This window comes from Hibiscus syriacus, unplaced genomic scaffold, assembly GCF_006381635.1.
Source record: "Hibiscus syriacus cultivar Baekdansim isolate YM2019G1 unplaced genomic scaffold, ASM638163v2 tig00112349_pilon, whole genome shotgun sequence".
Classification (NCBI taxonomy): domain Eukaryota; kingdom Viridiplantae; phylum Streptophyta; class Magnoliopsida; order Malvales; family Malvaceae; genus Hibiscus; species Hibiscus syriacus.
Genome location: NW_024063310.1, coordinates 1,128,852 through 1,154,757, shown reverse-complemented (window position 1 = coordinate 1,154,757; position 25,906 = coordinate 1,128,852). Strand labels below are relative to the sequence as shown.

Here is a 25,906-nt window from a genome sequence, read left to right as displayed (position 1 = left end):
CAATTTGAGGTACTCAATGTTGATTTATAATGATTATATGCTGGAATTTTAAGTTGGAATGTTGTTTGATACCAAATTTTAAATTTGGTGAAATTGGAAGGTGGAATTCGAAAGGTCCTAGGAATCTAGGGACTTGATTTCAAATTATTGGATTTTAAAGTATTGATTTCAGTATTTTATTAAGGTGCTGGAAATTTGGTAATTAATGTGCAATGGTCATAATGGTGAAGGATCAATATGAATTTAATGGAAAAGTTAAGATGAATTCTATAAAGAATTCATAATTAGTGATTGGATTGTGCAATTGGCAAAATTTGAAGGGTTGACGATGAAAATAAATATTCATGAAGTCAAATGAGGATTTTTGAAAGTTTGATATTATTATGAATATATGATTTAGTTTTATATCAATTAAGTATCGATTTTTATTTTTTATACATTTTTATATTATCAAAGTTAGTTTATGTTAGTATAATACTAACTTATAATTCGAATACTTTGTGTTATTATGTTATGTTGTCAGATCACAATAAATCTAGCGAACCAAATGACCCGAAAGGAAAAGATAAAGCTCTTGATTAGGAGTATCGCATAAAAGGTTCGGTAGTAAGGCAAAGGTGAGTGCATCTTATTCATTTAATTATTCTGATCGAGAGAGACTTGCGATATTTCAACCTCATATTATTTTAAAGTATGGTTTCTAATTAATTAAGGATTATTTCCATAATGTTTAAATAAAAGTTTTATGAATGGTTTAGGGTATGAACTACTCAATTTTATGTTTTTATGGTAATGAATAGAAAATGTTTCCGATATTGAACTGTTGATTATTCAATGATTATAATACTACCTGAAAAGCCTATTGTATACTGTATTGAGAATCGTAAGTACATTTGGCATATCATTGTGTTGAGTAATACTGATTTTAATATACTACATTCGTATACATTATGACTAACACCTTTGGTGCAAATGATATGATTGCACTTGGAGTGCAGAGTTGTCAGATTTCTCTTGAATAAACTTCCAAAGTTTCTCTGCAAAATGAACTAAAAAAGTTACCAAAATTTAGCCAATTCGAGGCTGGAGATTATGGTTACGGTATCTTCATTTAAGTACCTAAAGTTAGCCGGTTTCGATGGACAGAGCTTATGGTTTCTTAAACAAAGTGGCTTAACCCCGAGAGCAAACATGTTACACCAATCCAGTTTCTGGTTCTCTGAGAAAACGAAGGCTTGACCATAGCTCTTAACTGTTCCTGGAGCCATTGGGTAGTTATGTTTTTCCTCTAAAGGTAACATGAAGAAATCTTTGGCTACTTTTTCGATGTTTTCAACCACACTCGGGTCGATCCAATGATTCACAACCTGAAAAAACAACATGTGACTCAAGTTAATTCGAGTTCAATTATCATAGTGTAAAACTTCAAGCATGTTAGTACCTGAAAAAATCCTAATTCCTCGCAGGCGGTCTTGAGTTACAAGATTTGTCTTCCTTGTTCGTCTCTGTCATTCCACGAGCTTAGAAAGATCGATAATGGGAATGTCATTAGGTGAGGGAACAATCGTGGCTAGTTTTGGTCTCTCGGAATTGTCTCGGACAAATCTTCGAGGGATTTGTGTTGGTTTGGTCTTTCTCAGTTCTTGGACATCATCAATATGTCCAACATTAATGGGAAAACTAGGTACTGGAGCCATGAAAACAGAACAAGAATGCTGTTGGAAACTGATGCGTGATGCAATGATATTTAGGGTTTACTTGGAAGCTAAGCTATTGCTAAGAGCTTCTATTTATAGATGGTGAAAGTGAACATTTGTGCACGCTTTTGCATTGTTCATGTGACATTTGTGGGACCCATTTTATATAATTCACAATTCTCTTAAACCAAAAATTGAAATTCGAACGTACGATATGATGACAAGTGTATTATCTTTTAAAGCATTTAAATCCGACATCCATAGCTACACGTATTCGGACATTGTCGGCATACCCCGGATTTGCTGCTCGGGACATTGTTGCAGTGATTTCGATCGCCGATTCGGACTTGATTTTCGTAGAAAATACTTTGAAAACGATTAAGTACATGAGGAGAGAACACACTTAAACATTAAATTGCACGTTGAAGACCGATGATTGGACCCAAGGACTTAAGTATGAGGAGACATGGAATGTGGTCTAGAAGTGGGTAGTGGTACACACAACATGGGTGTATTATTGAAGTTATTGCAGAGTTTGTGAGTGGCACCAGTGGTGTTGGGATTATCATGTGGCGTATTTTAAATGTGACATATTTTTCGGAATGCTAAATACTTAGAAATTAATTTAAATCATAATTGGAAAAGTGATTTTTAACCTAACTTCATAAGTTCAAATTTCTAATTTTTTGACTTGCAATTATATTTTTATCCTCGAATATTATATTTTTAAGTTGAAGTACTTTTTACAGTAATTTTTAAAATCACTTTTCAAAATTAATACCAATTTAAAGTGAAAAAGTTTATGACATTTAAGGATTAAAAATTGTTTTGTCCCTTAAAAGATACATGAAAATTAACTTTTCAAGTATCTTCTTCAAAGCACACCTTCAAAGAAGAAATCTAATTTGTACCTCCAAAAACAGGTAAATCCCTTGTCGTTTAGCTTGTTTTGTTCACGAAGAAATCCATGACCGTCGTCAATTTATCCTCAGAAGACATATGAACGAGGCATACCTCTGAAAAGCTGTGAAAACCTCCTCCTCGGACCAACGAAACTTCATCTTCCATGTTGATTTGCTCATCGAACTCATATAACACTGGGTGCTACCATGAAACTGGCCTAGATGGATTCAATCCCATAAACTTATTCAAACTACTAACAAAACGTTGAAGGAAGTAAAACAAAGTGCTAAAGCAATATTACGCTCAACAACTCCATAATCCAACAAAGTATGATGCTGGGTAACAAAATATCACAAGGATAAACTATTTTTAATTTTAATAGGATAACTATGCATTTAGAACTAAACTAAAAGTTTTGGTCCATTTAGTACTTAAACTTTTAATTTTTTCAAAATCATACCTAACATTTAGTTTTCATTTCATTTTAGTACCTCGCCATTAAAAACTTAACGTGTTTAGTACCTAAACTACCAATTTTGATTCGTTTTGGTACCTAAAATTTCAATCTTTTCAAACTTAACGTTAAATTTTGAACAAGGATACTATATGGAACAAACTGAAGTTTTTAACGGCAGTTACTAAATGAAACAAAAACTAAACATTAGGTATGGTTTTGAAAAAATTGAAAGTTTAGGTATTAAAATAGACTAAAACTGATAGTTTAGGTACTAAACAAGTTTTTAATATTGTTGATGATGTGACACTCCTGATCATAACCGACCTTACCAAAATGAACAAAACGGACCAAAAATCAAGTTCAAGAATTAACATGTACAATGTTCAAGGACAAAGTTGAGCAAATTTATCAAGTTCATGTTTATTCCTATTTTTAATGTCTTGCCCTCACATTGAAAAACTTAATCCAATGTAATTTTTCAAAGGTTGGTTTGCAATAGAAATATTCAAACCCACAACCTGGTAGAGGTCGTGGGTGTTTATTTATAGCCTTGAAAGACAAGAAAAAAAACATCTACATTGGCCTCTTTCTTGGGATGAAACAACCCTTTCCTTTATAGGTGATCCAAGTTCATCATCAATTTATCCTCAGAATACCTAACGAACAAAGGATTCCTCTAAAAAGCTTCGAAAACTCTTCCTCAGGCCAACCAAACTTGTCAAAAACTTCAATCTTCCTCTTTCATGTCGACATACTAATCGGACTCGTCGCAGAGAGTGCTACCATAAACATCGGCTTCGAAGGAGTAAATCATATTTCCTTTATTTCCTCTATCATATCTTTAAACTTAATTGGATTTCTAGAAAATGTTGTAGGCTGTGAACCAAGTGTTAAAGCAATATTACTTGGCAACTCTATATCCAGAAAAGTATTGATATTGGTTGACAAACTATCATCGAGATCGAACCCTATAAGGCATGGATTGCATTTCAAAGCTTGGATTCTCTTCTCATCAGACTTGAGCACAACACTAAGGAATAAGATGAGGTTATTCGATTTTCTAAGCTTGAGGACAAAATTTTTGGGTTATTAGGCAAGATATGGGAAAGGTCAGGATGAAAACACTTTTAGAGATTAGGAATTCGAGTTTAGGCAAAATGTTTTTTTTAACATTTGAGACAAGCACTGTTGGGTTTCTCTTGATGAGTTGGGTGGTTTAGGGTTTTGAGGAACCATGGTTCTAGAGAACTTCGATGACTGAGTCAGGTTTTTTTAGGGTTTTAAAATAACGTGTTTGGAGGCTCTTAAAGCAGATTCCGAGGACAACCACATTTGTTCTTGAGGTATGAAACTATAAATGAATGCTCGTTTGAAGAACTGAATACCCATATGAGGATTACTATGATAGTCCTAAAAGTTTGTGACTTTGAGTATCCCTTGTCGGATGTATGTCATGGCTCTTATCATTGTGAGTGTCGTCGGAATAATTGGTATTGTGATTTCGCCATTTGGGATTCGTCTTCACCATTTTCTTCGTCAGGTTTATGGGTTCTGTGAAGAATTTAGATTAACGGAGATCTAGAAAAAGAAAGTAAAAACCCTAACTGAAGCAATTATAGAAAAGAAGAAAAGAAAAATGAACCCTAACTGAAAGCAATTATGGAAAAGAAGAAAGAAAGGGGAAATTTGAGAAAATAAAAATGAAGATAAAGAGACACAAAATTTACGTGGAAACCCCTAAATAATACAGGGTAAAAACCACGGGCAACGGTAGAAGAATTTCACTATGAGAAAATAGGAATTACAACTTCTCTCAATCTACCAAGGAGAAACAATGATAATTCTCTCTTGATAAAAAGGAGAAACAACTCTCAATAAACTCTCTAAATTCTCTAGTATTGGAAGAAAACTAGAATGCTTTGGGATGGTTTTAAAGCTAAATGAGCTAGGGTATTATAGTTGAAGCTTAAGGACTAATTTGTAAATACCCTAAATTATAATGACTAAATTTTTATTTTTGCCTTTCATTTTTTCAACAAAATTCCAACTTGAATTCGGTGCAATAAATGCACCACTTTCATCGAAAGTTTCCCAACAATTTCCACCGAAATTAGCTTACAAATGTTGACTTTTCAACAATCTCCCACTTGAAGATTTGATTGGAACAATCATATCTTCACACCATTCTTTCTACCTTGTACCTTCATGTTGCTTACGTCTCTGACAAGCCACAGGAGGATCGACACCAGGTAAATTTATCAGTATTGATTGTCTTCGTCATGAAATATGATATGTTATCTTTGGTATGGATCTTCTGCATATCTATCGTCCCTTCTTCCACCTTTTCACGAATGAAATGGTACTGAACTCGTATGTTCTTTGTCCTTGAATGAAATATTGGATTCCTTGCTAGATGCAAGGCGCTTTGACTGTCACAAAACAGAGAAACATGCTCTTGATTGTGCCCAAGCTCCTTCAATAGCATCTTCAACCAAATTGCTTCTTTACTGGCTTGTGTAGCTACTACATATTCTACTTCTGTTGTTGATGTAGCCACAACTGACTGTAATTTTGAAACCTAGCTTACAGCTCCACCAGCAATTTTGAACACATATCATGTAGTAGATTTGCTTTTATCAATATCCCCTGCATAGTCAGAATCTACACACCCATTTTCAGAATCTACACCCATTTTAGTAAGTTGATCCTCCATAACATAATGCAATATTTGAGGTCTTTTCCTCTTTACTGTATTCCAATGCTCTTTGCCTGGATTTTTCATGTACCGACTAACCTCTCCCACTGCTTGTGTATGTCTGGTCTTGTGCATATCATAGCGAACATTAAACTTCCACTGCCGATGCATACGACACTCGAGACATAACCATTCTCTTCTTCACTGCTAGGACTCATACGGAGGATAATTTGAAGTTAATAGGAAGAGGGTAGAAATTGGCTTAATCTTGCATACTGAATCGTGACAAGATCTTCTTCAAGTAATTCTTTTGTGAAAGCCAAATTTCTATTACTTATGTCTCATGAATTTGCATCCCTATAATCTTGTTTGTTGGTTCCAAGTCCTTCATTCAATTCCCTAGTCATTTGTGCCTTCATTCTTCAATATGATCTTTTTTGGGTCCTGCAACCAACATGTCATCCACATACAACAGCAATATAACAAAATCTTTATCACCAGACCTCTTAAAATAAGCACAAGGTCAGCATTAAGTCTGTTGTAAGGACATAATGAAGGAATCAAATCTCTTATACCTGCACCTCGGTGTATGCTTTAGACCGTACAGAGATTTGTTCAACCTGCAAACAAGTTCTTCTTTTCTTTTTCTTCAAAACCTTCAGGCTGGAGCATGTAAATTTCTTCTTCAGATTCCATGAAGAAAAGTTGTTTTAACATCTAACTACTCTAGATGTAAGTCCATGTAGCACACATTCCAAACTACTCGAACTGTTGTTAGTCAAACCACAGGAGAAAAATATTTATTGAAATCAATACCTTCTTTTTTGAGCATATCCTTTGACCACCAGTCTTGCACGTACCTCTCTACTTGATCGTCACCATTCGCTTGATTTTAAAGACCCATTTGTTACAATTGGATTCTTTTCCTTGTGGTAGTGGCACAAGGTCCCATGTATTATTTTATAAAGGCTTCAATTTCTCTTGCATCACCATCATCCAGTGAAGCATCTGAGTTGTTTGCCTCCTAGTATGTTGATGGCTCACCGTCCTCTGTTAAAAGCAGTATGCAATATTACCTTCTATAACATAATCTGAGTTGCCAATTGGACGTCTCACACGATCTGATTGACGAGTTATTGGTGCTTCAGAACTCTCTGGTTCTTGTTCATCATGTGTGGTTCTGCTTCAGAAGAATCTCCTTGTTCAACCCCTTTTCCACATGTATCTTGTAGTCTCTAACTTTCAGCGCTATCATTATTCTTTCTTTGTATTTTATCTTCTACAAGATAACATCTCTGATGATCACTTTGTAGGCAGTGGGATCCATAAGCGATACCCCTTTACACCATCACATACCCCAAGAATTTGCATTTCTTGGATTTTGGATCAGCTTTGAAATTTCTTGGGAGTTGTACATCACGTACAAATAATTCCAAATACATGGGTTTGAATAATCAGCTGGTTTACCAGTCCACATCTTCCATTGGTTTCTTCAGCTCTATTGCAGTTGATGGAGCTTGATTCACCAAATAACAGGCGGTATTGACTACTTCTGCCCAGAATGATTTTCTAGGCCTGCATCCCTCAACTTGCTCTTGTTCTTTCTAACAAGGTTCTGTTCATCCGCTCTGCCACTCCATTTTGTTGAGGAGTGTTCGCCACTGTGAACTGTTTTTATGCCTTCTTCCTAAAAGTCATCAATTCTTCACTTGTATTCTCCTCCATTATCTGTTTGAAACACTTGATCTTATTTCCAGAATCAAGTTCCACCCGCGCTATGAAGTTTTTGAAAGTGAAAACACGTCTGACTTCTTCTTAATAGGGTACACCCAACATCTCCTGGAGTAGTCATCAATAAATAAGACAAAGTATTTCTGCTCCGCCTAGGGATGTCTGGTGCTTGCCATACGTCAGAGTGAACCAATTCTAGAACACCTTTGCCTCTAGAATTTGATGTGTTAATTTCAACCGGTGTGCTGCTTACTTGTTTATGCAATGCTCACACAAAGGAAGTGATACCTTTGTTAAGCTGGAAGTAGCTTTGCTCCACAAGAACTTTCATTCCTTGTTCTGACATGTCCAAGTTTCTGATGCCATAGCATTTGCAGAATCTGAACTACATGAGGCAACAGAGGCTTCTGTTCTAGCAAAGTCTCTCCCTTCAGCATGTACAAGTTTGCTGCTATCTTTTCGCCTTTCAGTACCACAAGCGCTCCACGTAACACCTTCATGATTTCTTTCTGTGTTTCAATCTTGCTTGCATTATTATCCAACAATCCGTAGGATAATAAATTTTTCTTCAGGCCTTTCACGTGCCAACATCTCGAACAACTTTAATTGTTCCATCATACATCTTCAATTTGATGGTTCTCACGCCAACGATCTCTAAGGCATGATCATTGCAACTATACACAGATCCTCCTGAGACAGGTTCATAATATAAAACCATTCTTTCTTGAGGTCATGTGATATGTTACTCCCGAATCAATGAGCCATATATTTGCATATCTCTTTCTACCTTCTACGGTGGTTGACGCTTCACAACATAGAGCATCTCCATCATCTGAAGTGTTTGCGGTATTGCCTTGTGGATTGGAAATTTTATTAGACTCCAACAATCCTTCTTCAGGTGACCCTTCTTTCCACAATTGTAGCACTTTAAATTCTTCTTGCTCCTGACTCGATACCATGTTTGTGACTACTACTTTGGTCACGTTCTGTTGATCTCCCTCTCATCATTGTCAACGCTTCTACTTGTTGCAGATTACTTGTCTGTCTTCCTTGTTCTGCACGATTTTCTTCTTTAGAACAGCAACTGCAACGTCATCGAAGATTAGACTGGTGAAATTACTATTTGTCAAGTTGATGATAAGCAGATCATACGAATCAGGTAGACTTTGAAGTAGAAGTTCAACACGTTCTTGTTCTCCTATTCTACATCTTAAGGATGTAAGCTGAGAAAATAACGTGTTCAGTGTGTTTAAGTGCTCGTCACTGAAGTAGATTCTGGCATCCGAAGAGTGTATAATTTTATCTTAAGGAAAATTTTATTGTGCAGGATTTGGCCTCGTATAGTTTGGTGAAAGATCTCAGATCTCCTTACTTGTCTTCTTCTCCTTGATGTTGATAATACTTCATCTGTAATGCTAGATGAAAGTTTGCCATAGCATTCTGTCCATTTCGATCTATTTGTTGTCGTCTGTGAAATCTACGGCCTTTCACTGATAGCTTCTAGACAACCGTCTTTCCTCAGGATGGCCTTCATCTTCAATTTTCACAATGAGAAATTTCTCCCATTAAACTTTTCAATATCAAATTCCGTTGCCATAGCTTCTACGGATAGCTCCCACTATTTCACTATCGTGAAATCTCTGGAACCTTCAAAGAATGGGTAATACCTTCTTACTTTCTTATGTTGGAGGATTCACCTTTTGGTGGAAACACAAAGACAATAAGCAGATAATACACACTCAAATCTGGATCGGATACCAATTGTTGCGGAAGACGGCTGTCGAATAAAGCAAAATTACAACTGATAATTTGAGAAAATAAAAATGAAGATAAAAGAGACACAAAATTTACTTGGAAAACCCTAAATAATATAGAGTAAAAACCATGGGCAACGGTAGAAGAATTTCACTATGAGAAAATAGGAATTACAACTTCTCTCAATCTACCAAGGAGAAAACAATGATAATTCTTCTTGATAAAAGGAGATAACTCTCAAGAAACTCTCTAAATTCTATCTAGTATTGAAGAAAGCTAGAATGCTTTGGGATGGTTTTGAAGCTAAATGAGCTAGGGTATTTATAGTTGAAGCTTAAGGACTAATTTGTAAATACCCTAAATTACAATACTAAAATTATGTTTTGCATTCATTTTTCAACAAATTCCAGCTTGAATTCGGTGCAATAAATGCACCACTTTCCCAAAAGTTTCCCAACAATTTCCACCAAAATTAGCCTACAAATGTTGACTTTTCAACACGTTTGAAGAACTGAAGACCCATATGAGGATTACTATGATAGTCCTAAAGTTTGTGACTTTGAGTATCCCTTGTCGGATGTATGTCATGGCTCTTATCATTGTGAGTGTCGTCGGAACAATTGGTATTGCAATTTCACCATTTGGGATTCGTCTTCACCATTTTCTTCTTCAGGTTTATGGGTTCTATGAAGAATTTTGATTAACGGAGATCTAGAAGAAGAAAGTAGAAACCCTAACTAAAAGTAATTATATAAAAGAAGAAAAGAAAGGGGAAACCCTAACTGAAAGAAATTATAGAAAAAAAAAAGAAAAAAAAAGGAATTGAAGTCAACAAAAATTTTACTACTCAAAATGAAAACGTGTTTACATAAAAATATAAATGGGTAATTATAATAACCAAAGCTCATCTAACAGACACAGACATGCCACAACAACCCATAACCAATATAACAACCCTCAGCTATACACTCTAACATTCTTCTGGTTTCTCTTTCTTGAACCTCTTCCCACGAAAAAAAACACTCAATCTGATGCGCGTAACTTTAAACAAAGAAGGAGCAATGGGCTTTGTGAGCACATCTGCCACTTGTTCAGTGGAAGGAACATGTTTACAATGAGTGACCCAACAAGAACCTTCTCACGCGAAATGGAAATCTATGTAACATGCTTCACATGAGCATGATGTGTCAAATTTTTAGCCATCAAAATCGTAGACGTGTTTCACACCAGACGGTTAGCTTGCTTAGCAGAGGCATGCCAAACTTCCATAAATAGTTGTTGTACCCTTAACCCATATACATACTTAAATACGAATTAAAGATGTCACATTGACTTTTTCTAACATTCCATGACTTAATACCGTAAAAATTTTGTTTCCTCAACATTTTTAGAATTAACCTTCTTACTAAAATCACTTAATCATATAAAATCAAAATATACTAAATTATCATATAAACCAAACTTGGTTTTAGACCAAGTTTTGGTAATGCCATACTAAACTATATTGTTTAAAAACTGCCTAATTTTAATATATCTCTTTTTTATCTAAACATTCAACTTAAAATCATATTTATATCCATGATAATCTACCATAGACATTTCTTATTTATATACATGTTATCTAGAAAATTTAAATTATTAGGATGTCATTACTGATACCTGTAACTTTTCTTTGTTGATTGATGTCGAACTCAACTCTATACTTCACTTGCTTTTTTACCTACATGTGAAATCATCACACGCTAAGTATGCACTTAGTGAGGCATTATAAACAAACTAAGGTGATATTAAATATTAAACAACTTGACAACACAAAACAATATATTTCCTTATATAAAACTTAAAAATATCATTAACAATTTAAAACATTTAACTTAAATTCAAATAAAATCATTAAATAGTCAAACCAATTTATTCAAGTTATTTTTCCTCATCAGGAACCTGAAAATCATCATATCGTGATTTTGTCATAACCATTATAACAATAGCATACATAATAATCATCATATTCTCTTTCATTCATACATTTATAACTTTCATATTTCGTTTTCATCTTTCACTTTCAAAATTTCACAATTCATTTTCATAACCATTACTTCCACATTTTAGAATTCCTTCTCATATTCAAAACTTATTTCGAGATTCATAATTTATTTTCATATTCAGGAACAATCAAGTTATCAATGTGTTTAAGAAGTCTGCGAGTTTTGATAATAAGATAGACTTGCTAGTGCCACAACAAGTAATTGTAGTCACCTAAAACAACATTGATCTTTTTTATTGAAAACAAACGAGCAGAAGAATTAAGCGAACTCTACTCAGATTGACTATTATCAGAGAGACTATTCATCGATGAAACACCAGAGAAAAGAGCACGAACAGAAAAAAAACTCAATTGCAGGAGAACAACAAAAACACACGAATATACACAAATCAAAAGACATAGTCCATAAACAAAAGTAGCAATTGAATGCAAAACATCACCAAATTTACACAAAACTCATAGGAAATGAGAAATTAAAGAACAAAGAGCAATATCACCAGATGGGAGGAGAAGAAAATCACTCTTCCATATCTAAAGACGAACAACGAAAGCTATAATATACTGAAGCAATGGCGAATGCAACGAAACAAGCACAACACATCAATACTCAACAACACAATCGATCAATGACCAAAGAAATGACTCTGATACCATAAAGAATTCTGATGAATGGAGATCTAGAAGAAGAAAGCAAAAACCCTAACTGAAAGTAGTTATGGGAAAAAAGATAAAAAAGGGGAAATTAAAATCCACAAAAATTTTATTGTTCATAATGAAAACGTGTGTTACATCAAAAATATCAATGGTTATTTATAATAACCCAGACCCATAACGACACAGGCATACCACAACAACCCATAATCGAATATAACAAGCCTCAGCTATACACTCTAACATTCTGAGTCGTCAAGTTTGGACGTTTATCGGGTGGAGGTTCTGATGGAGGCTCGATCGATAGTAATGACGACAAACGGTGATGACAGGCGTAGAAATAGGGATTAGAATTAAGATTTTCAAAGTTTAGTGTTTGAAAAACGTTATGGCTTTTATAAATATATAATTTTAATTTTTTAAAATTTTATAAAGGCGTCATGTGTCATATAACTGTGAAATTTAATAGTCGTGATAGTTCAAAACACCTAAAAGTATAATTGTGATAGTTCAAAACACCTAAAAGTATAACGTTAAATTAAGCATCTAAATTACCAAAAAATAGTTTTGGCACCAAAATAAAAAAAGAAAATTATAGTTTGGGCGATTATATTAAGCCAAATTTATTGTAGTATAATTGGAATTAAACCTAAACTCAATAAAGATTCGGTTCTCCAAACACTAAAGGTAAATAGTAGGCTCGAAAAGACTTGATTTTTTTCAAGATTTACTGCTGGGTAGGGCTGTAAAAAGTTGGCCCGACCTGTAAAACTGACTGAAACGACTCGAGTCAAAATTGTTTTTGACATGTACTGTGGCGATCCGAAACAGAATCGAGTCGGAATGGTGTTAACATGAACCCGAGTTGGACCTGGAAATTGTGGATCCGAACCCGACCTGAGAACGACCTGAACCTGAATTGAACCGAAAATATGATACCCGAACTGCATCTGACTAATATGAACCTGAACCCAATACTGACCTGGTAAATAACTAGTATTACCCAAACATGTTTTCAACCTGACCTGTTATGAACTGACATGTTTTAACCTAATATGATATTTACCTAACTTATATATTACCATGGACGAAATTATAGATTTTAATAAATTATGAGTTGTTTAACTTATGATGTAATTAAAAAATTAATATGATTACTTTTTAAATGTTATAATAAAATATTTATTATGATAATTAAATTAATATATAGACCTTATATAAAATTATTTAAAAAAATTAATAAAATTATTTAAATGTAAATTAGATAAAACATGATTAATAATGCAAAGGAAATTTAATATAGTTTAATTTATATAAATTATATAGTTTAATTTATCTAAAGAAAAAATAATATTAATAATGAAAGTATTTATTATGTAATATATATTAATGTTTTACATTATTAATAAATAATTTTGGCAATACAGTAGTTTACATAGGCTTTATACATAAGCTCACTCTTATTACAAATATATGCATTAGTGCTAGTCTATTTACATTAGGGTTATGGTTTAGTGTTTAGGTTTAGGGTTTAGGGCTTAGGGTTTTTATAAAAATATACTTTATTACTTTATATAGTTTATGCATAGTGTTTCTATAAACTATATAAGTAATTTACTTATATATATATATATATATATATATATATATATACTATACATGGTTTATACATACATATTATATAAATATATTAATAAAATTATTTAAATAAATTATATAAAACATGATTAATTAGGTGTTAAATATTAGTATGTCACATTACATATTATATGGTTCATAATAGTAGTACATGTCATATTAATTTCATTTGCATAATTAATATTTAGTTGCATGTTAGGTTAATTCACATTAATAGCCATTTATTTGTTGTTATGAATAAGTAATAATAAAACCAAAAATAAGTCCATTTGCAATAGTGCTAGTCTATTTACATTAGTTTACATATGCCAATACATAAGCCCACTCTTTATTACAAATATATATGCATTAGTGCTAGTTCATTTACATTAGGTTTTAGGGTTTGGTTAGCATTTAGTATTTATGGTTTAAAGTTTATGGTTTATGATTTAAGGTTTAGGGTTCCTAATTTATATACTTTATTACTTTATATAGTTTATGCATAGTGTTTCTATAAACTATATAAGTAATTTACTATATATATATATATATATATATATATATATATATAGAGAGAGAGAGAGAGAGAGAGAGAGGTTATATATATAGTTTATATTTACTATAGTTTATATTTACTATACATGGTTTATACATACATATTATATAAAATTATTTAATAAAATTAATAAACTTATTTAAATATAAATTATATAAAACATGATTAATTAGGTGTTAAATAATTAGTATGTCATTGCATATTATATGGTTCATAAATAGTAGTACATGTATTAATTTCATTTGCATAATTAGTATTTTAGTTGCATGTTAGGTTAATTCACATTAATAGCCCATTTATTTGTTGTTATGAATAAGTAATAATAAAACCCAAAAATAAGTCCATTTACAATAGTGCTAGTCTATTTACATTAATTTACATAGGCCCAATACATAAGCCACTCTTTTATTACAATATATATGTATTAGTGCTAGTTCATATATTAGGGTTTATGGTTTAGTGTTTATGATTTAAGGTTAGGGTTTAGGGTTTATAATTAGAGTTTAGGGTTCTATATTTATATACTTTATTACTTTATAGTTTATGCATAGTGCTTCTATAAACCATATAAGTAATTTACTTTATATAGTTTGTATATATATAGGTATATATATAGTTTTTACATACTATACATGGTTTATACATACATATTATATAAAATTATTTAATAAAAATAATAATATTATATAAATGTAAATTATATAAAACATGATTAATTATGTGTTAAATTGCATATTATATGATTCATAAATAGTAGTACATGTCATATAATTTCATTTGCATAATTAGTATTTAGTTACATGTAGGTTAATTCACATTAGTAGCCCATTATTTTGTTGTTATGAATAAGTAATAATAAATCAAAAAATAAGTCCATTTGCGATATGCTAGTCTATTTACATTATGTTTATATAGGCCCAATACATAAGCTCACTCTTTTATTACAAAATATATATGCATTAGGGTTAGTCTATTTATATTAGGGTTTAAGGTTTAGTGTTTAGTGTTTAAGTTAAAGTTATGGTTTAAAGTTATGGTTTAGGATTTAGGGTTTAGGATTTCTATAATTTATATATTTATTACTTTATATAGTTTATGCATAGTGTTTCTATAAACTGTATATGTAATTTACTTTATATAGTTTATATATAAGTTATATATATATATAGTTTATATATACAATACATGGTTTATACATACATATTATATAAAATTATTTATAAAATTAATAAAATATTTAAATGTAAATTATATAAAACATGATTAAATAGGTGTTAAATAATTAGTATGTCATATTGCATATTATATGTTCATAATAGTAGTACATGCCGTATTAATTTCATTTGCATAATTAGTATTTTAATTGCATGTTAGGTTAATTCACATTAATAGCCCATTTATTTGTTGTTATGAATAAGTAATAAAAACCCTAAGTCCATTTGCAATAGTACTAGTCCATTTACATTAGTTTACATAGGTCCAATACATAAGTCCACTCTTTTATTGCAAATATATGCATTAATCTGGTCTTTATATTAGAGCTTATGGTTTATGGTTAAGTATTTATGGTTTAAAGTTTAGGATTATAATTTAGAGTTTAGGGTTTAGAGTTTCTATAAACTATATATTTATTACTTTATATAGTTTATGCTAGTATTATATAAACTATATAGTAATTTACTTTATATAGTTATATATATATAGGTTATATATATCTAGTTTATATATACTATACATGGTTTATATACATGTACTATAAGTTATATATAGTTTAGAGGTTAGGGTTTAGAGTTAAGGGTTAAGGTTAGGGTTTATGATTAGGGTTTAGGTTTAGGGTTAGGGTTTTATAAAATATGTAATTTATTACTTTATATAGTTTATGCATAGTGTTTATAATATATATATATTATATATATATATATATATATATATATATATAGAGAGAGAGAGAGAGGGGGAGGGAGAGAGAAATTAAAAGTAATTAGAATGTATACATGATTAAATTGCATCGAATGAAAATTCAAGAAGATATTTACAATTAAACCATAACTAAAATGAAAGAAATCAAAAATCAAATACCAGTTGAAAAATGATGATTGTTGGAGGAGCATGAGCCTAATTAACCCAAAATATTTCCAAATAAAATTTAAATTCTCAATTTCCCTCCAATTTTAATTTCTCTCTAAATTCTCAATTTCCCTTATTTTCAAAATTTCTCAATAATTCCCAAAAAATCAAAAAATTTCACAAAAAATCTTTATTTTAAAAAGCTTTATCTCACCCCTCACTTTGAATAATATATATAATATATATATATATAATATAAATTATAGTTTATAAACTATATATTTTTTGGAGCATGAGCCTAATTAACCCAAAATATCTTTCCAAATAAAATTTAAATTCTCAATTTCCCTCCAATTTTTTAATTTCTCTCTAAATTCTCAATTTCCCTTTATTTTCAAAATTTCTCAATTTCCCTCTAAATTCCCAAATAAAATCAAAAAATTTCATACAAAAAAATCTTTATTTTAAAAAGCTTTATCTCACCACTCACTTTGAATAATATATATATATATATATATATATATATAATATAAATTATAGTTTATAAACTATATATTTTTTATAGTTTATACATATATAATTTACATATATAGTTCATATAAACATAATTTATATATATAGCTTATAATAATTATATAGTTTATAATATAATTATAGTTTATATATAAACTTATATTATATATATATATTATATTTTTTCAATTTTTTAAATGATTGCAATTTACTATATTTTTCATCATTTCTTCACATTTTGCATTTATTTCGATTTAATCTTTTTGTGTTTTTTAATTTATTTCAATTTTAAATATTTCACTTTTATATGTATTCAATTTAGTCCTTAAATTTATATTTATATCTTCATTTGGCTCATTGTTTGCTGTTATTTATATTTTTGTTACTGACCCAGAACTTTTTAAATGTGTTTAATTTAGTCATTTTTATATTAATTAAAAACTTCACATTTTAAATTTATTTCGATTTAGTCATTTACCTATGTATGTTGTTTAATTTATATTTTAAAAATTTATTGTAATTTTACATTTCTTCAATTTTGTCTTAAATTTATATTTTTTAAAAATTGATCATGGATATTTATTTTCTCTTAATTTACTCGAAATCATATACAATTACAACTTCAATTCAACAATCACGAAAGATGACAAAATAATTAATCCTAAAAATAAAACGACCCGACCTGAACTCAATCTGTATCCGATAAACATCCGACCTGAATTATTTGTCAATGATGTGACCCAATCGAACGATCCGACTGAATTTCACCCGAACCTAAATTAACCTGATCTTTATATGCTTCGGACATGAACTTTTGACCTGAATGATATCGATCTGAACTGAAAATAACTGACCTGAACCCGGTCTGGATTAATGTCAAATCAACCTGAGTTAACATATATCTAATTTTACCCGACCTGCAAAATCAACTGAAATGTCCGATAATTTTAGCCTTACTGCTGGGGTTCTCTTCCTTTAAACCCAGAAGCTGCCCCCATTCAAATTTCATAGAAGAGAACTATTTTCTTTTCAGCCCAAAATCAGGTAAATCCCATCTTTTTAACTTGATTACACTCTCTCATGTTTTACTTTCTCTGCAAAACTATTCTCCATGGGAGGACCTCTCAAAGTCACGATCTTTTAGGAATTTCAGTCTCTGATAATTCTCAGATGAGTTTCCAGTTCTTCAAACGAGCACTCATTTATAGTTTCATACCTCAAGAAAAAATGTGAGTTGTCCTTAGAATCTGCTTTAAGAGCCTCCAAACGTGTCCATTTCGAGTCCCCAGAAAAACCCGACTCGGTCATTGAAGTTCTAGAGAACCATGGTTCTCAAAACCCAAATCACCCGACTCATTAGAGAAACCCAGCAGAGCTCGTCTCAAATATTAAAAAAATCATTTTGCCTAAACTCGATTTCTTGATGTCTAAAGGTGTTTCAATCCATAGCCTTGCCCATATCTTGTCTAATAACCCATCCTTTTTTTCATCAAGCTTAGAAAATCGAATAATCCCATCTTATAATTTCCTTAGAACCTTGCTTAAATCCGATGAGAAGGTTTTCTTTTCTATGAAACGCTGTCCGCGCCTTATGGGATACAATCCTTGTGATATTTTGTCACCCAATATCAATACTTTGCTGGATAATGGAGTTGCTAAATGTAACATTGCTTCAGCAATTTGTTCAATGCCTATAACATTTGTTACCAGTCCAAATAAGTTTAAGGTTAAGGTAGAGGAAGCAAAGGAAATGGGATTTGATCCGTCCAAGCGGATGTTTATGGTAGCACTCTATGCGATGAGTATGATAAGCAAACCGACATTCAAGAGCAAGGTTGAAGCTTTTAAGAATTTTGGTTGGACCGAGGAGGACGTTTCCGGAGCCTTACATAGGTGTCCCAAGTTCATGTTGGTGTCTGAGGATAAATCTATGGTGATGATGGATTTCCTTGTGAACAAAATGGGCTTTCCGTCTAGTGTTATTGTGAAACGTCCCCAGGTTCTGAGAGGAGCATGAGAACAGGATTGTTCCGAGGGTCTGTTTGCTCTAAGATTATTGTCCAAAGGTGTCGTCAAGTGCATTAACATGCGACATTGTTGGACACTACTGATCATGTGTTTTTTTCGAGAACTTTATCAACCGCCATAAAGCTGAAGCACCTTAGCTGTTAAAGCTATATCATGAAAGTTGGATCTTTCTAAGAATTGGGGAGTAGATGGTGATAAGTGAAGCATTTATAGGATGTTGATTATTGAGATTAATGGTTCAGATTTTATTCGTGTTCCATTTTAGTCTGTCATTTAACTAAATCATACTTGGTTTTCGGTAAGAATGCTTTTGATACAATCTCGTAGCTTTTTTCTTGATTGATAATCTTTCAAGCATGCAAAATTTACTTTCAGCTTCAATTGCAGGCAGAGCTTATACATAATCTGAATGAAATGACTGTGCATTAGGTAGCTGTTGTGACTTGTGAAATCAGTTTTCCTTTTCTTTGGTTTATGCGTTTAACTGTTGATATTGCCTTCTTTTTTGTACCTTTACAATGTTCTTGAAGTCCGGAGGTTGCATGATTGGTAATTTTGATCGAAGAATCTCAGTTTCGAACTGTGAATGTAGTGAACAGCTGATTCGACATTAAACGTCGTCTTCGTATGAAAGTTATAATTTAAGAATATTCTCATGTTCCTACTAATATAAGTTGCATGTACTTGGATTCAGCTTTCCTAATCTTGCGCACTGATTCTTGGCCTAAAGTGATGGAACAATTGGCTAAACCCCGGTGACTTGCTTTCTTTCTTTCTTTAATTTTTAAAGTCCGCTATCTCGAACTTAGCCGTCTATTTTGGGATATAAATCATTTACTATTACTGTGAAAACCGGTTTCAGGTGTTAGATGGCTTCTTGTTGTGGAAGTCGTAAGTAACCGTGTGGATGGATCATCTCTTACCGACATTTTTCAGTACTTACTCGGTTAGAGTTGAGTAAATTGCCGATCATGTATCGAGGAACGGGTTGTTTCATCCCTGCTCCCCCAATGCCCCAAGAAAGAGCTTTGTAAATTAAAAGGTTGGTTAATTCTCAGTGTCAAAAGCAGAAATTACGTGGCCGATGTAGATGTCATAGTCTCATCATTTGACAATAAACATTCATATCTTAGCATATGCTATGTTCAAATTTGAGACTGCAACCGATAACAATTTCTTAATCATTGAAATCATTTAGTTTGTAGTCTGTAATTTGAATAGGTTTTAAGGAGGGATTGAATACTACTATGCCAATGTGTACCGTAACACAATGAGTTATTTACATGTTAAATCATAATAATTTATGTGGTAAATATGATTCAATTCAAACAATTTTAATGGTCAAATTGATAATACATGAACAAAATTACAAATAAACTTTTAATTTATTATTATCTAACTTAAACCCATTAATATGTGAAATTGAACTCGAATTATTGAATATGAAGTGATACAACTAGAAAATCCTGACATTCAAACCTAAAATAATTGGAATCAAAGTGATTAGAACTCAAATTCGAAATTCACTCGATTTAAAATCAATCGGTTCAAAATAAAACCTAAAATATTTAAACACATATCGATCTAGTAAAAAATCAATTGAATCTTAATATGATTGATGTTATTATTATTACAACATGAATAAGATAATGAATTTGACTGTGCTTTAAAAATTGTGGGTTAAGGTGTTATAGATAATTTAGACATTATATAAAAGATGACTAAATGAATTTTTTACTATAGTATAAGGGCTAGAATAGGAATTAATCCTAAACTCAATAAGCTTTGTTTCTCTAATGAAGCTAAACAGTAGGATAGACAACCAATAAGCTAGTATAGTGGGATGAGGCATTAGGTTCCTTAAGTAATGTCAGGGGTTTGAATCCTGACGTTTGCAAATAGAGCAAACTGAGTTTGGAGGACAGTTCTCGCCTCTGCAGTACTCGATCTGGATTAGTCGGTCAATAGATCGGATATTAATGATTAATTTCAAAAAAACAGTAGTATAGACAAGAATTGTTGTTTCTTTTTTATTTTAAGGTTTACTGCAGGGGTTTTCTTCCTTTATACCCAGAAGCTGCCTCCATTCAAATTTCAAAGAGGAAATCTATTTTCTTTTCCACCCAAAACCTGGTAAATCCATTGTCTTTTTTAACTTAATTACACTTTCCCATGTTTTACTTTCTCTGCAAAACAATTCTCCATGGGAGGACCACTCAAATTCACAATCTTTTAGGAATTTCACAGTCTCTGATAATTCTCAGATGCTTGTCAAGTTCTTCAAATGAGCATTCATTTACAGTATCATACAGCAAGAACAAATGTGGGTTGTCCTTAGAATATGCTTTAAGAGCCTCCAAACATGTTCATTTCGAAACCCAGGAAAACCCGACTCGGTCATTGAAGTTCACCAGAACCATGGTTTCTCAAAACCCAAAATCGCCCGCCTCATCATGAGACGCCCAGTGGTGATTACCTCAAAGGTTAAAAAAACCATTTTGCCTAAACTCGATTTCTTAATCTCTAAAGGTGTTTCGATCCCTGACCTTGCCCTTGCTATATTTTGATGGTGTTTGGCAAAGAATTTATAGTTGGTAGTTGATTCTAGTAGTGTGTTTGATCAACTAATTTGATTAGTTGATTTAAGAAATTGATTTAATTAACGTTTATTCTAGTAAAATTTAATTGATAATTTATAGTTAATATGAGTAAAATGATAAATAAGGGATGATACATTTAATTGTTAAGTGAATATATATATATATATATATATTATATTTTAGTTTTTATTGTGATCAAATTATTTTGATAAAATTATTTTGGGAAGGAATTAAAATTTCTTAAGAAATTAGTGAATATTTTTTAAAAAATTTAATATATTTTTTAATTTTAATATATACAAAATATTAATTTTGTGAGATTGATAAGTATTATTAATCATGTATAAAATATCACTTTCATGTTTGCTATATTTTCTTAACTAAAATATATTTTAGAATATACAACAAAAAAATATAATAATAAAATAAAATTTCATTAATTCATCATTAGACGCTGCATAAAATTCATTTTACACAAAATTCATTGAAAATAAATTTAGATTACATAAATATTCAAGAAAGAGATATAAATCCAAACAAGTACAAACGAATAAGAATATTTCATTAGATTAAATTTTATAGCAAGGATGTAATTATGAAACTTATAAGGTCAAATATGTCATCTAACATCTTATTTTACAATAAGCTCTCTCAAACCGCTGGATTTTTCAACGTTTTAATTTTCAGTTTATTTTGCGCAACACAATAAATTCTTTTAAAAAAGTGTTTATCAAACACTAAAAATGAAATGTTTAACTACCAATAAACTATTTATGCTAAAATAAGCTAAAATCTTCTTAAAAATTGTTTACCAAACACCCCCTTGTCTTGTAACCCCAGAATTTTGTCCTCAAGCTTAGAAAATCCAATAATCCCATCTTATGATTTCCTTAGTACTTTGCTCGAGTCCGATGAGAAGATTATTCGAGCTTTGAAACGCCAACCGCGCCTTATAGGGTACTTCCCGATTATTGTTTGTTAGCCAATATCAATACTTTGCTGGATCATGGAGTTGCTGAATGTAATATTGCTTTAACACTTGGCTCACAGCCTACAACATTTTCTAGAAATCCAATCAAGTTAAAAGATATGGTAAAGGAGATTGAAGTTTTTGAGAAGTTTGGTTTGTCTGAGGAGGAGCTTCTGGAAACTTTTCGGAGGAATCCCTTGTTCATTAGGTATTCCGACGAGAAATTGATGATAACCATGGATTTCCTTGTGAACAAAATGGGTTTTTCGTCTAGAGTTATTACGAAACGTACCCAACTTGTGCAGATGAGCATGGAGAAAAAGATTGTTCCTAGGGGTCTGTTTGCTTTAGATTTGTTGTCCAAAGGTGTCATCAACCGCATTAACTTGCAGGCATTGTTGGAGTGTTCAGATCGTGTGTTTATTGACAATTTTATCAACCACTGCCGTAGAGCGGAAGCATCTCAGCTGCTAAAGCTATATCATGAAAAACTGCTAAAGGTGCAGCATTTATAGGATATTGACATTAAAAAGGTTGAAACTTAATCTTGTTCCTTTGAGTTGATTCTTTTAAGCTAAATCATGCTTGACATATTGGTTATGAATGCCTTTAATACTTTTTGTTTTTTTGTTTTTTTTTTTGCTTTTAACTGTTTTTGCCAATACAAAAGCTTGAAGTTGACTCAGTGCTCTAATGATCTGATGTGCTGCTATGTATGGTCATGCACTGTTAAGAAGGTTACTAGTTATAGTGATGATGGATCCAGTGGTGGCCATTAGGATACCTAATGTAGACATTGATATTTCGAGATGATTCATTTACGATAATCATGAAAAATGATTTCAGGTGTTAGACGGCTTGTTAGCATGGATGCCGGAAGTAACCGTGTATACGGCATCATGCCGCTTACTTCTTAATCGGTTAGACCCTATCGAAAGAAGGGTTCTTTCAGCGGCTTTCAGACTTGCATGTTTTGTGGGCACCATTCCCTGCTCCCCATCAAGAAAGAGGCATGTAATTAAAAGATTTGTTAATTCTCTCAGCATTAAAACAGAGATTGTTGTGTGACCAATGTAGATGCCTTATCTCAGCATTAAAATTTAATTCTCAACATAACTAGGGTTGTTGGAAAAAAAACCTTGAGCAGGTAGCCCCAAAGAGACAGACAATCATGCAATACTACCCCCATTGAATTGATCTTTCTACTTCAAAGTTGATTCTCAACTTCATGACACAACACTTTCGAACATAACTTTCATTAACTTTGGGAAAGTTAAGGTGACAACATTCCTCAAAACGAGGATTCAAAACTTTAATTACATCGACAAACTGAAAACGACATTGAACCTTCCATGCTGATAGATGCGTTGAGTTGCAAAAGCCTTAAAAAGAACTCAAAAAAGTGAATACCCGAAGTCGGCTACATCACTAAAAGGAGCCATTGAAGAGATTTCTTGGATCATCATGTTGTTGTAGTTGCTGGTATCGTCTTCAACCACCAATGGGGAAGGGTTGAATATAGCCGAGAGTTCATTAGAGTTCATCTCCCAGGATGTTTGTTGCTGCATGTGATCACCACTCCAAACAGAACCCTGAGCATAGTTACCAGAAAACGACCGGTTTTCAATGGGGTTTTGGCTCATGTAAGAGTTGCAGATGTTTGGAACATGTGAAGAAACAGAACCAGTTGGTATCTGAGGAGGTTTCAAGCAGTTATCAGGGACAATGCAAGACAAATAACCAGAGTTTCCACTTCGATCACCGCTTAAAAAGAAACTGTTTTCATCTGCACTATTAATGTTGTTATCAGATTCCATAGTGGGTTGGATTGCATCAAAAGACAAAAGGGGATGCAAATCAGCTGCAGTAGTAGTGTTGTTGGAGTATACGAAGTTTGTTCTTGCTTGTGTTCCTTTCATGGAAAGTGCAGCTCTATCATAAGCAAGGGCTGCTGCTTGAGCCGTGTCGAACGTGCCGAGCCACTGCCTTTCTTTCGTCGTCGGGTCACGGATTTCCGCCGCGTATCGACCCCACGGCCTACGTCTGACGCCTAGAAACCGCCCCGGATCGGCCTGCTTTCTTCGACCCCTCCTTTCGCCGGGCTGTGATGGGGCGGTGTTCCTTTGAAGCAAAGCGAAACCAGATTCGGTTTCAATAGCTTCGTAAGTTTTTGACGTTGACATCTCCATGAAATTAGTAATGGAGCCAGTCTTCTATATATATATATATATGGCACAGGTGAGAATGTAGAGATGGGAGAAAAAGAGAGATATGGTATTTTGGATGGAAGTGGTGAGTTCAAAGTGTAGAAGGAAGTCTTATAAAGAGGGTCATTGCTTGCTGTTGTCATTCCCTGGAAGAACAGCTTACCTTTTTCACTTACTTTTACATTTTTTAGGATGTACACAAATAGTCTCCCGACTATAATATAATACTTAATTGACTGCCTTGACTATAAAAAGTTACAAAATAATCCCTTGACTATAGGACTTACTTTGTTGAGTCCCTCGATTATTATAAGTTACAAAATGGTCACTCAACTATTCATTATGTTCCAAACTCGTCCTTTTCCATTAAAAGTTTAACGATAGTCTAAGTTGGACGTTAATATGTTGACTAAGATATGATAATTATTTGAGATTATAAGATCAAAATTTTATCATATCTCAGTCAGCAGATTAAAGTAAAACTCAAATTGACATCAAAATTTTAACAAAAAATGACGAATTTGAAACATAATTAATAGTCAGGTTTTTTGTAACTTTTAATAGTTGAGAGACTCAATAAAGTAATTTGTTAGAGTAGAGGGACCATTTGTGTACTTTATCATTTTTATGTACTTTACTTTGGGTTTCATTCGAATATGTTTAAATATAATTATTTTTAGCCTTATTTTACTGACAAAAGGTAACATCTTTTTAGAAGATTTGGATTCAAGAAATTGTGTACGTAGGAATGTGTGCTTTGTCAATTGATTAAGAAAAACTCTCAAGAGATACAACCTTGTAATCACTTCAAATTGAGTAAAGTGATCAAACTAATCAAATCATCAATTTTGGATCCAAATTTAGTTAAGTAAATATATAAAAATTGATTGAGTTTAATTCGATTGATATCATTATTAATAAAATATGTAAGAAAATATGAGATCGAACATGTTCTAATATCCTTTGATTTATAAGTAAGAAGGATATAGGTATTATAGAGATTGGTTTTTAGCTTAATTTTCTCAATTTTTTTAAATGTTCTATATTTGATTTAGTACCATTGGTCGGACTATCGATTTCTCGATTAGCTGATTTATTCAATTAAGTTTTGATAATACTGAACCTATCAAATGATCTCAAATTATTAAAAAAATCGATTAAAAACACCAAAACTTTATCCCACCGTATAACTATATAAAAGATAAGGTCAAATTTTGATTTGTTTAATCCCTTTATTAAGCTTGGATTTGTGACTTAATCCATATACGTTAATTTTCCATAATCTATTCTCCTACCTTTATAGTATTATTGGTGGGTACAAATATTAATATCATTAACTATCCTTATCAAATTGTTGGTATGGTATGATACATATTGATTTTATTTTAAATGATTTTCTTTAATCGTATAAAATA

At 32.0% G+C, this 25,906-nt stretch overlaps 3 protein-coding genes and 1 long non-coding RNA gene across 4 annotated transcripts; 2 read left to right on the top strand and 2 right to left on the bottom strand.

Moving 5' to 3' along the window:
* Nucleotides 1-1,278: 1,278 nt before the first annotated feature.
* Nucleotides 1,279-1,736, bottom strand: LOC120178441. Its single transcript, XR_005521513.1, has 2 exons — nucleotides 1,442-1,736; nucleotides 1,279-1,367 (listed from the first exon to the last, which is right to left on the bottom strand). It is a non-coding gene; the product is annotated as an uncharacterized LOC120178441 (long non-coding RNA).
* Nucleotides 1,737-18,109: 16,373 nt separating this feature from the next.
* On the top strand, nucleotides 18,110-18,703 carry LOC120178424. The gene has a single exon (XM_039184269.1). The coding sequence runs from the start codon at nucleotides 18,110-18,112 to the stop codon at nucleotides 18,701-18,703; it is 594 nt and encodes a 197-aa protein (XP_039040200.1).
* A 3,440-nt stretch (nucleotides 18,704-22,143) lies between these two features.
* Nucleotides 22,144-22,799, top strand: LOC120178423 (the record flags this gene model as incomplete). Its single annotated transcript, XM_039184268.1, has 2 exons — nucleotides 22,144-22,291; nucleotides 22,402-22,799. Coding segments are annotated over 2 exons (546 nt in total), but the record flags the coding sequence as incomplete, so codon positions are not given.
* Nucleotides 22,800-23,544: 745 nt separating this feature from the next.
* On the bottom strand, nucleotides 23,545-24,558 carry LOC120178439 (ethylene-responsive transcription factor ERF086-like). The gene has a single exon (XM_039184282.1). The coding sequence runs from the start codon at nucleotides 24,471-24,473 to the stop codon at nucleotides 23,679-23,681; it is 795 nt and encodes a 264-aa protein (XP_039040213.1). The 5' UTR covers nucleotides 24,474-24,558; the 3' UTR covers nucleotides 23,545-23,678.
* Nucleotides 24,559-25,906: the final 1,348 nt, after the last annotated feature.